Raw genomic sequence first — 12,500 nt, 5'->3', positions numbered from 1 at the left:
TTAAATTACTGAAATAAATGAACTTTTGCATGATATAAATTTTTTTCTAGTTTCACCTGTATGTAGAGATCAAAATGAATGTACATGAAGGGGCGTGTCCATATAACTCAACCAATCACCAAGCGTGTTTGTGTGTGTGTTCTGTAGCCCCCGGTTCAGATGAGAGGGTCGCTCAGTCTATGCGAGCGCGATCTCGTCTCCGGTTCCTTCGCCATGGCAAGCGCATCGATGGATATTTGCACTAAAAAGAGCATGAGTGCTGAAATGACCTCTGACCTTCAATTTAACCCTAAGAACGACTCTGTGACCCACAGCTCCTCGGACACTCCCACAGTCATCATTAGTCCAGCCTCAGAGAGCGACATGAGAAAAGAGACCGTTGGAGAAGAAAAGTCTGGATCTCAGGACTCAAGGAGCTTAATGTTCGACCTCACAAACATAAACTGTCCGGCAGAGTTAATGGAGAATATGGAGAGATTTCTCACATGAGCCGACCAGCGCTGATCTGAGACTGTTAAATATACTAGATATACATCACACGAAGACAGCAGCAGATTAATAACGTTAAAGTTTTAGGTAACTTACGGTTTTATGCTTTAATTCAGTGACATTAGAGTTTTTTGTTCAACTCTAATTCAGAGGTGACATTAGAGTTTTTTTTTTTGTATTAGTTTTATTGAAAATGTAAGATTTTTATCCAAGGTTTGTTTTGATTAAAAATAATATTGCACTTTCCACATGAAACTCATTGATCAGGAAAATGTATCCATGCATAGTGACAAACAGGTTTTGAGGAAAGTGTGTGGTCGTGTTTATTGATCAGTGTTGTGGGAGAAAATAAAATCTGTGTTTTTATTTTTGTCTTGTCGTCTAAAAATGTAGTATATGTGCAATATTAAAGGGATAATGCCCTTTTCACAAGATGTAAAATAAGTCTTTGATGTCCCCAGAGTGTGTATGTGAAGTTTTAGCTCAAAATACCCAACAGATATTTTTATATAGCATGTTAAAATTGTCACTTTTTGAGGGTGAGCAAAATCGCACCTTTTTTGTGTGTGCCCCTTTAAATGCAAATGAGCTGCTACTCCCGGTACAGACCGATTCTCGCGGTACTTTGATGTCATAAACCGATCGGTCTGCAGCCCTGGTTCAAGCTGAACAAGCCTCTTGTGCCCTTTTACCTCACACACAGACATGCACTGAAAATGTAAAAAACTTTTAGCCTTTTATGTTCAAACCGGTGTCAGACAATGATCTTCTAGTCATTGATTAGCATATTCTGTCATGATAATCTATAAATCGTGTTCTGGGGGCGGGGTTTATGTAAATTCTAGGGTTGGTGATGTAACTAACCCGGGAGGAATGTTGTGTGGACAGCTGTTTGTTGTAGTCCTTAATATCTTCTTTTGCTTTGAACTTTGAGCGTTGTAACTTTGCAGATGTTGTTTATACTCAAACAGCAACATTACACACTAACTAAAGTTAGAAAAGTTAAATCATAATCAACCACTCCTTTAAAGGCACACTATTGGCCCTCTAACGGCTAAAAACACAATACCACCGCATGCCTTTTGCGGAAGATTTTGTTGTATTGCATTTTGTTTAGGTTGTGCTTTGGCTCTGCGTGACTGTCCATATGAATCATTTCTAATTTCATACTTCAAAACAAATAAAACTTCTCTTATATGATATGAATCCTTTGTGGTGCCTTATAAATAGCATAATTTTGAACCTTAACTGTCCTGAAAATTAAATTCAATACATTTTGAAAAAAAGTATAATAATAATAATTTACTATGACCAAAAAGTACATTTACATGTACAATGCATAAATCTGTACATAAGTCTTCTGTTTCAGATGTATACCACACTATTATTATTTTGTTTATTCTATTTATTTATGTTTTTTCCTTAGCCTCATTTAAATGCCTCTTCTCATGTCATATGTATGTATGTATGTATGTACCAAGAGCTCCTGTAAAAACCACAAAAGATCCCATTCCCTTGTGTGTTTTTGCGCACACTTGGCAAATAAAGCTCATTCTGATTATGATTTGCTTTTATCAGCTTTTATTTAAAGCAACATACAAATGACAGTCAAAGTAATATTTTGCTGTGCGTATATATAGCTATATATATATATATATATATATATATATATATCTGTGTGTGTGTGTGTGTGTGTGTGTGTGCAAAAGTGTAAAGTAAATGTTGTATTGTGTAGCCTTTACTGTATTTTGGCAGTACTAGCCATTGGACACCCTACTCTCTAGATATTGATATTTAATTATAATATTTATTTCATGCTTAATATGTTGGGAAAAATAAACATATTTTTTGAGAGTTTTAATCTTAGCTATTTATGGAAATTGTCAAATATTCTGTAAGACAGAGATCTTCGTGTTTATTATCCATCCAGCAGAGGACGCTCTAGTTTCTGTCATCATTCTCATCGGCTCATACACACATTTCAAGCTGTAATTTTTTTTTATTTTTTTTTTACTTTAAGTAAATAGTGTAACTATTGTCTCACTCTCAAGTACATTAATATCAGAAACCCTAAACTGTGCTTCAAAGAGATTTAACTGTATTTAGAGCACATTGATTTCTAAAGTCCACTCATTTGTCTCTGTTGCTTTATGAGTGCATTAGCCCAGAGCATAACATAAACTCCAATCACTCACACGGCTCTTTCTACATTCAGCTGTTAGGAAAATTTGAGGATAGTTTGAACCAGAGTACATTATTGATCCATATTCTTTGGAGAGATGCTAATAATAGCTTCTTTATGCACCGCCGTTGGTCTGTGTTTACACTACATCCTATTTAGCCCCCATTAACATCAATGTGGATGCTTTCAGACTGTCCATGGGGTTTTCAGCCTTCGTCTAACTAACATATCAGATTGTCCAAACAGTGTCTAGTCTTTGCAAAAAGCTGTCATATACAGGGCCTGTATGTTTAGATGACTGTTATCTCTCTGTGAAGGTAAGGTTTGTTCGGCGTCATCATGAATTACTCAAGTGATTCAATATAGCAGTCTCACTTTTTCTCACACCTATAAATTCTCTATGCATTTTATTTATTTATTTATTAGTCTTTAAATCTGAGGCCACGGCTCTGTGTGCTTTTAAAACAACTGTTAAACTATTTATGTCAGGTAACCTAAAATGTGCTTCATTGAAGCATATAATACACTGTTTTTAAATAAATACACTGTCAGAAATATTATGTAATAAGACTGAATAAATCTGACAACCTTTTTTATTTTGATATTTTATTATGTTATTATTTCTTTTCTTAAAATTTTTGTTATTCTTCTTCTTTAAAAAAAAATATATATCATTTGCACTTTGCCCGGACTTTCTATTCATAACCATATATTGAATATTCTATATTTATAATATATATATATATATTATTATTATTATTTTTTTCAGTAAAAAAACAACAACTTAAAAACAATGTATTTTATGGTTTATACCAATTATAAATATAATGTCCTGGCAAAAGTGTACACAAATATATATATATTATTTTTTTTATTTTTTTTCAGTAGCCTACAATATATAAAAATGTAATTCAGCTGCACTTTATGTTGTTTTTGTTTTATTTTATTTTCATATTGTATTTTTCATATTGTATTTTTAATTTGTGTACACTTTTGCCAGGACTTTTTGCATCATACAAATTAAATATTTGTATAAAATATCATTCAGCTGCACACACTGAATTGTTTTATGTTTCATGATTTTTTTTATTTATTACAGATCTTGAACTTGAACAGCATGGACAATATATTGGCAACATAATAGTAGGATAAAATTGAATAAGCATTGCAATATAGTGTCCATAAAAAAAAGGGGAGATGCAGGAAAGTCTGTCCTTGTAATGTTTTGCAGTAATGTAATGTTTCGTATACTTCTCCAAGTGTGTGTGTCTGCAGGTTGTTGTAATGGGCGTGGCGAAAGGTAGGGGGCGTGTCGCTGGTCCAGCCCATGTTTAGTGACGTCACTCGCGGAGGGAACATGAACCTCGCAACGCCTCTGCAACTGAACAGACGCCTCATCTCACAGACCTTTACACAGACACAGGTAAGTGCAGGTTCATCACATCACACGAGAGAGGAGAACGTGTTAAACTGTCATAGGAGCCGCAGCTGTGTGAAAAAAGTGTTTAAAATAGTGTTTATGATACTTTTTATCCGACCGGGGCATGTTGTCACAGCAGCACTTGCTGTTTTCCCGACCCTGATTTGAGAAGGTTGTTTGAAAAGTGAAAATAAGCTAATTTTACCTCAACATGTCTGCGTTTAAAATGTATAACAGGCTATTTAAAGGCTTTTCACTCAAATATACTCAAATGTAAACAGTAGGACAATTCTGAAAAGTAATTTGTGAAACTAAATATATGTAGAAACATTCTAAAATATACCATTGTTTTGTTCAAAATAACATTATTGTTTAAGAACACATAAACAACATGTCCCTAAATGTGACAACTTGCACCAAACCTAATATTGGTCAAAAGAAACCATGTTCTTTTAACCTTTTGGTTTAAATGTTCCTTCATGATCTGTCTTCTAGTAATGTATGCCAGTGGGGTTTCTGTGTGTTTACTCATCATGTTATAGCAAAGCTACAGGATGGAAATGGGTATTTAGTTATAGTAAACATACTAATTCATGACAGCTTTTATTTTATTTGGCACCTATATCATATTCACCGAAGAAATTAATAAATGCATGCATTTCTTTTGTGTAAATGATGTTAGGTTTTAATCTTTGTTGATATAGCATAAATACAAGTTGCTCAATATTAGTAACCACCACAAATGGAGTGAATTGAGTAAACTGAAACAACGGTGAAAGCGATTAACATTGTGTCGAGGAGCCGTAATGTCTCATTGATGTCTCTGGGGGCCCCATATGGATGGGCTTCACCCCCTCTGGATGAGCACATTACACATGCAGCACATGAGAACAATTATTCAAAAAAACATTCATCAATTCAGTATATATCTAAAATGGAGATGCTTTGCAGAATCTTTTTCAGTGCTTAGATATTTCATGCAGATATTTTCAAATAGATGTTGATTGTCTTTTTGAATGGTGAGGTTAACCTAAAAATGTGCTTCATGTGGTTTTCAAAAATTAATCTAAGTTAAAAATAGAATTTATTTAAGACTGCAATCGGACTACATAAAATCATATAACTGGTATAAAAAATAAAAAATAAACTTTATCAGTACAATATATAAAAAATAAAATATATATCTTACCTTTTTGGACAAACTGTTTCTAGCTTCTTTGCAATGTCTGTGCCAGTTTTGCATGGACTTTTTTTTTTTTAATGAAATTGCAGGCATGCATCGTGATCGCTGACTCTTTCTCACACACACACACACACACACACACACACACACACACACACACACACACACACACACACACACACACACACACACACACACACACACACACACACACACACACACACACACACACAGAAAACAGATGCTTAAATGCACAGACACTGTTTCATTATTTATTTTTAGCATGTAGAACATTGATTGGTCCTTGTGAAGATCTGCTCACTGTTCCAGGAACTACTGCCTTTTGGGGGTTTAGTTATTAGTAATGTTGAATTAATCTAGCATTACTATTACAGTTGCTCGTATTTAGAGATTTGAACAAATCTTAAACCCAAGTGTTTAATCTGTCATACAGTGTTTGTGCTTCAGACAAGATTTATTCCTTAAATAATGCTGTTGCTTTCCTATGCAGTAAGATTTCCAGGTTTGGGAATGTTGTGTGAGTTGTCAGCAGGAGTCAGACGACTGAATTAGTTGCTAGTCTGGTGTAATTGCATTGATTCAGTGCAGACAGATTGGGATTAAATTAGATTAGTGTTGAGTCACATATAGCCAGACAGTTTGTTTGTGTTCATGTGCATGATATTTTTTATTTATAAATGTCTCACGCACACTATAATGGTAAATTAATCTAGTTAAATCACTTTGTAATGTTAATGAATCATATAATCTAAAACCAGTGGCTAGATGAAACACAACACAATGCAACAATCTGTTTTCCTTGTGTCTCCCAAGTCACTGGATGGGTCTATAATGGCACGTTGGTGGAAAAAATAGTAAACCAGAGAGGCACTTAATCCGATAGCTATAATTTGCACACACACACACACACGCGCACACACGCACACACACGCACACACACACACACACACACACACACACACACACACACACACACACACACACACACACACACACACACACACACACACACACACACACACACACACACACACACACACACACACACACACACACACACACACACACACACACACACACACACACACACACACACAGAAAACAGATGCTTAAATGCACAGACACTGTTTCATTATTTATTTTTAGCATGTAGAACATTGATTGGTCCTTGTGAAGATCTGCTCACTGTTCCAGGAACTACTGCCTTTTGGGGGTTTAGTTATTAGTAATGTTGAATTAATCTAGCATTACTATTACAGTTGCTCGTATTTAGAGATTTGAACAAATCTTAAACCCAAGTGTTTAATCTGTCATACAGTGTTTGTGCTTCAGACAAGATTTATTCCTTAAATAATGCTGTTGCTTTCCTATGCAGTAAGATTTCCAGGTTTGGGAATGTTGTGTGAGTTGTCAGCAGGAGTCAGACGACTGAATTAGTTGCTAGTCTGGTGTAATTGCATTGATTCAGTGCAGACAGATTGGGATTAAATTAGATTAGTGTTGAGTCACATATAGCCAGACAGTTTGTTTGTGTTCATGTGCATGATATTTTTTATTTATAAATGTCTCACGCACACTATAATGGTAAATTAATCTAGTTAAATCACTTTGTAATGTTAATGAATCATATAATCTAAAACCAGTGGCTAGATGAAACACAACACAATGCAACAATCTGTTTTCCTTGTGTCTCCCAAGTCACTGGATGGGTCTATAATGGCACGTTGGTGGAAAAAATAGTAAACCAGAGAGGCACTTAATCCGATAGCTATAATTTGCACACACACACACACACGCGCACACACGCACACACACGCACACACACACACACACACACACACACACACACACACACACACACACACACACACACACACACACACACACACACACACACACACACACACACACACACACACACACACACACACACACACATTGTTCTCGTTTTGGTCTCAGCTGTTCTCTCTTAAGCTACTTACTGCCACCACTCGGTGTGCATCCAAATGCTCTATTGTGTGTCTTTGCATATATCATTTATCATATGTCACTTTGTGATTTCCTTATGTATGGCTGCACTTCTGTGGCAATAGAGATGTGTGTGTGTGTGTGTGTGTGTGTGTTTGTGTGGTTCAAGTAAACCCTACGTTATGGGGACAAAATGTAATGTTTTGGTCCCCACGAGGAAAACAGCATATAAATCATACAAATTGCTTTGCTTTGCTGTTTTTTTTTTTTTTATGTAAAAATATAGAAAGTTTTCTGTGATGCACAGGATTAGGATTAGGGTTAGTGTAAGGGGATAGATTACATAGTTTGTACAGTATAAAAATAATTGCCTATGGAAAGTCCCCATAAAACATGGAATCCCAACGGTGTGTGTGTGTGTGTGTGTGTGTGTGTGTGTGTGTGGCAGGGAACACATGGACTGTGATGAGCTTTAAACTATTATTGATATTAGACCTGGGTCAGATACCGGACAAATCCCTCACTCGACACATATATGAGTGGATACGTCTGTCTAATCTGTCTGTCTACTAACAGAGATGAATAGAATGATGAAAGATACATTATTTAGTATAATTATAATTGTATATGGTATAAACAGCATTACTTTAAACATTACTAACAATTTAATTGTCCATTATTTGTATTTGTTAAATGAGTGTGACATGTGTCTGATAGCTGATGAAGAGTCCCCTGAATAATGATGACAGTACAGATCACATGTGGATCTCATCTCCATTCCAGTGTTTACAGCAGTCTTACTCTTTTCCCATGGTGAACTATTGGACAATACGAGCAGTACACAGAGATACTGGCAGGCTAAAGCGTTCCCTCTTCAAATGTGCTGCGTACAGGACGCCCATCTGACCCGTGGAACATTCCAGCGTCTGATCCTGATCGTCTAATCTCAGAACCTTTGTTGTGGGTTCTAGTTGGCTTTATGACGGTTCCTTCTTAATGTTTGGCAGCACGTCTAGGGTCCATTCCCAAAATATCAGCGCGTAAGCCCAGCACCCCCATCCCAACCCCCAAAATACACACACCCCCTCTGATAGATGGGTATAAAATGACAATCTGCCATCTGGGTGGATCATTTTGTGTCGGACCTTTAGACCTTTATTATTCGCAGAGGAGTTTTCGTTTAGTCAAGACTCAAGAGTGTTGCTTTCTGAAGGTAAATGTGTCTGGATTAATCATGCTGTTGTTGCCAGGTGTTCTGATTAACATGTGTGGAACGTTTACTTCACTTTGCATGGCAACTTTTTTTTATTTACTTACTAATATTGTATTATTTGACTGTTTGAATTTGACAAATCTTTCAAAAAATGTGGGGGTCAGTATGTTTGTTTTCTTTTAAAGAAATTAATAGTTGATCAAAATTGCCAGCAAAGACATTTATAATGTTACAAAAGATTTGTATTTCAAATAAATGTTCTTTTAAACTGTCTATTCATCAAATAATCCTGGAAAAATGTAAATAAATAAATATATACAGTTTGTAAATACAGCTGAAAACTGGAGTAATGGCTGCTGAAAATTCAGCTTTACGTCACAGGAATTAATTACATTAAAAATATATTAAAATAGAAAACAGTTTTTAAAAAATTTAATAATATTTCACAATATCACTGTTTTTACTGTATTTTTGATCAAATAAATGCAGCTTTGGTGAGCATAAAGGACTTCTTTCAAAAACGTAAAAAAAATCTTATTGACGTGGACAAGTGTCTTATTAAAGATTTGGCAATATATAATTAAAAAATATATTTTGATAGACTTGGTATCAATATTGAGATGGCCCGCTTACAATTCAACATTTGATCCAAATATTATATTGTAGCTTTAAAGCTCTGACTAAACGAGGCCTCACAGCATACTGTACTTTTTAACATAAATTTAAGGAAAAGTGTTGGGTTTTGAGACACTCAGATGTGAATACTCGTTATGTAATCAATATTTTCATAGTTACTTACAAATAAAACATACAATTATTAATATTACAAGGGACTATAATGACAAGGAAAACAATGCAATATTTATTTCAACATATAAAGCTGGAGTGATTTCGGTTGGAAAAACATCGCTAGATTTGTCCTCACCCCTGAGCAGAAGAGATGTCAAAGCAAAAGTGCAATCTGCTGGAGAATGTGCGGCATTCATAGACACATTTCTGGGAATGCTCTGAAGTTCAGAAATATTGAATCTCTAAAATCCATAACGAGTTTTGAGCGTATATTCAAGGTACCCATCCAATTTAGTTTTTTAACTCTATACTTTGGTCTTACAAATCCTAAATTAGAAGACAAATCTGATCAATATTTGATGAGGATCCTGTTGAAAGCTTGCAGTAAAGCTATAGCCAGAAAATGTTAACAACCTGAAATACTGGAAATGAATGATTGGCTGGGAATAGTTTACAAAATCTACATGATGGAGAGATTAACAATGAATCTTCGGTTACAGTCTGAGAAATGTGTCAAGTTATGGGGAAAAATGGATAGATGACATTCTCCCACTAAGACCAGACCTAGTATGATTAAGAATAGTTGGGAAATCTTGAGAATGAAAGTAGGGTTACGAAAGAAATAAGGAATGAAAGAAGTAATAGTTAAAAAAAAAAAAAAAAAATACTAGGGGTGTAACAATATATCGTGCCACAATATATCGCAATACAAAAATGCAACAATACGTATCGTGGATAGTGACAATATGTATCGTGGATAGTTCACCCAAAATAGAAATTACTGTATAAGAAAAAAATCATGTTTTCAGAGTTTTAGTGTCAGTACTACATTAAACTACTATATAATGTTGATTATAATGTATAATAATGCAATGGTCAGCTTCAGAATCATGAATATTTTTATTCTGGTGTCACCATTGTCCTTGAATTACAAGCACCAAGTCCAAACCTGTTCATTTAAACCCACAATGTAATATCAAAGTTAGCATTTTAATCAACAGTACATTATTTGTTAACCTTTTATCATATGTCTTGGGAGTATCGCAATAATATCGTATCGTGAGTTCAGTATCGTGATATATATCGAATCGTGAAATGAAGGTATCGTTACACCCCTATAAAATACCCATAGAGTACTTCTGGAGTCAAATATACCATCCCTAGGTGTCTTTTGTATATAGTTGAGGAAAAAAAATTATATAAGAAGCCAAAACTGATAGATGGATTTGTACACAATACCGGCTGAGTAATAAATATACTACTTATAAAACTACAGTATATTGTTTATTGAATTGCAAAATAGGCTGTATTACTGTAATGGCTACCATTGCTGTAATAAAAACCTAACACAAAAAATCTTAATGTATATGCCTTTAATACAGCTTTCTGCTACTAATCAACTTCATTAGTGTTTCATTAGGCAAGCATCACTATTTCTATTGCTCATAAGCCTCTAACCCATAATATTACAACTTTCCTTTTAATATTATGTTATAAACTATTCATATATCTGGTATAACCTATATGGTATAATAATATTTAAGTAAATAAATGGTTAAAATGGTAAATAACTAGTAAGCAACCACCCTGAACACCTTGACAACTGCATAGCAACCCTTGTGTTTTGCACAGACACGCCACTTACATTTTATTTAGAAAATGTAAAAAGTTCTCAATCACGCACTTTTGCAACAATGTCCGACTGAATCTCTCTCTCTCTCTCTCTCTCTCTCTCTCTCTCTCTCTCTCTCTCTCTCTCTCTCTCTCTCTCTCTCTCTCTCTCTCTCTCTCTCTCTCTCTCTCTCTCTCTTTTCCAGGGCATTCTGTGAGGAGTTTCTAAGTGTGTGTTTGGCAGCCTCTGAGGGTGTGTTTTATATCACACAGCTATGAGTGGTAAATACAGCGTGGTGTTACAGGGTCCGGCCCCCTGGGGCTTCAGACTGCAGGGGGGGAAAGACTTCAACATGCCTCTCTCCATTTCACGGGTGAGTACGAACACACACATTCATTCAAACATGATACACCCCTTCTGACCCCCGACACCATCTGCACCCTTTAATGATCTCTCACACCCCTCGCTCTTCTCTTTTTGTCCATTTTCTCTGTTGATTTTTAACTCAGCATTATGTATAGGGGAGAGTGTGGTGAGCTGTGTTTTAAAACGGTGCCCAATGTTTATCATGTGACCATATGTTTAGAAAAGGCCAGTCATTTACAGCGGCCTGTGATTGAGAGATGCATATGATGTGTTAAAATATAAACTACTGCTGTAAAATCTACACTAAGTTTGGTAAGATTTTTTAAATGTTTGTCAAAGAAGTCTCTTACACTTACACAAATTAGGATGCATTTGATTAAAAAAAACTGTAAAAACAAGTAATATTGTGACATTTAAAATAACTGTTTTAACACATTTTAATTTATCGTTTTAATAATTTAATTATAATTTATACAGTTTAATACATTTATTTATTATAATACATTATAATACATTTTCTTGTGATAAAAGCAGAATTTTCAGCATCATTACTCCAGTCTTCAGTGTCACATGATCCTTCATAAATCATTATAATATGCTGATTTGCTGCTCAAGAAACATTATCGATGTTGAAAACAATACTGCTTAATAATTCTGTGGAAACTGTGATGCATTATATTTTTTTACAGCATTTTTTTAATGAATATCTAAAGACCAAAAGAACAGCATTTGTAACATTTTTGTTTTGTAACACTATACATATCTTTACTGTCACTTTTAAACAATTTAATGCATCCTTGCTGAATAAAAGTATTAAAAATGTTTACTGTCCCTAGACTTTTGAACAGTAGTGTATATCATACATGTTGGCCACTATATCAGGCTTTTAAAAATATTTAGATAAAAATTAAGCAGGAATTAGTAAATTAAGCATTTATTCTAAATGAAATCTGTGAGCAAATAGTTTCTGATGCTTAATTTACAAATATGTTTTATGTTAATAATACCCTAATATTCTCAGTATCAAACCTTTTCTTTGCAGGTTTATGCAAAGAAAATATGCACTTAATGTGCATTAAAACAAAACATTGAAATGTAATTAGTGCATTAGTAAATATTATTATTATTATTATTGTTTTTATTTTTTATCATTACAGCTTAAATGCAGTGAAATTTGCTTTGGATAAAGCATCTGCCAAATGCAAATATACGTTTCTGTTTGTGTAATGTGGACCACTTGTTTTTAAGAAGTCATAT

At 34.5% G+C, this 12,500-nt stretch overlaps 3 protein-coding genes across 5 annotated transcripts in view; 2 read left to right on the top strand and 1 right to left on the bottom strand.

The window, feature by feature from the left end:
* Positions 1-2,052, top strand: part of opn4xb (opsin 4xb) — a 17,425-nt gene extending 15,373 nt beyond the window's left edge. The window contains exon 9 of the mRNA XM_079607699.1: positions 148-2,052. Within this exon, the coding sequence (XP_079463825.1) occupies positions 148-489 (342 nt within the window). The 3' untranslated portion in view covers positions 490-2,052. The remainder of the gene's footprint in view (positions 1-147) is intronic.
* The window catches only part of osmr (oncostatin M receptor), a 599,178-nt gene that overhangs the window by 512,453 nt on the left and 74,225 nt on the right, over positions 1-12,500 (bottom strand). The gene's annotated exons all lie outside the window — the stretch shown is intronic.
* The window catches only part of pdlim5a (PDZ and LIM domain 5a), a 55,201-nt gene continuing 51,069 nt past the window's right edge, over positions 8,369-12,500 (top strand). For both annotated transcript variants that reach the window (XM_079608299.1, XM_079608298.1), the window contains exons 1-2: positions 8,369-8,476; positions 11,083-11,250. In XM_079608299.1, the coding sequence (XP_079464425.1) occupies positions 11,152-11,250 (99 nt within the window). In that variant the 5' untranslated portion in view covers positions 8,369-8,476; positions 11,083-11,151. The remainder of the gene's footprint in view (positions 8,477-11,082; positions 11,251-12,500) is intronic.

Source organism: Phoxinus phoxinus (genome assembly GCF_949152265.1).
Source record: "Phoxinus phoxinus genome assembly, chromosome: 3".
In the NCBI taxonomy this organism is placed as follows: Eukaryota; Metazoa; Chordata; class Actinopteri; order Cypriniformes; family Leuciscidae; genus Phoxinus; species Phoxinus phoxinus.
The sequence above is the reverse complement of the archived record's forward strand: the minus strand, read 5'-3'. Positions and strand labels throughout refer to the sequence as shown.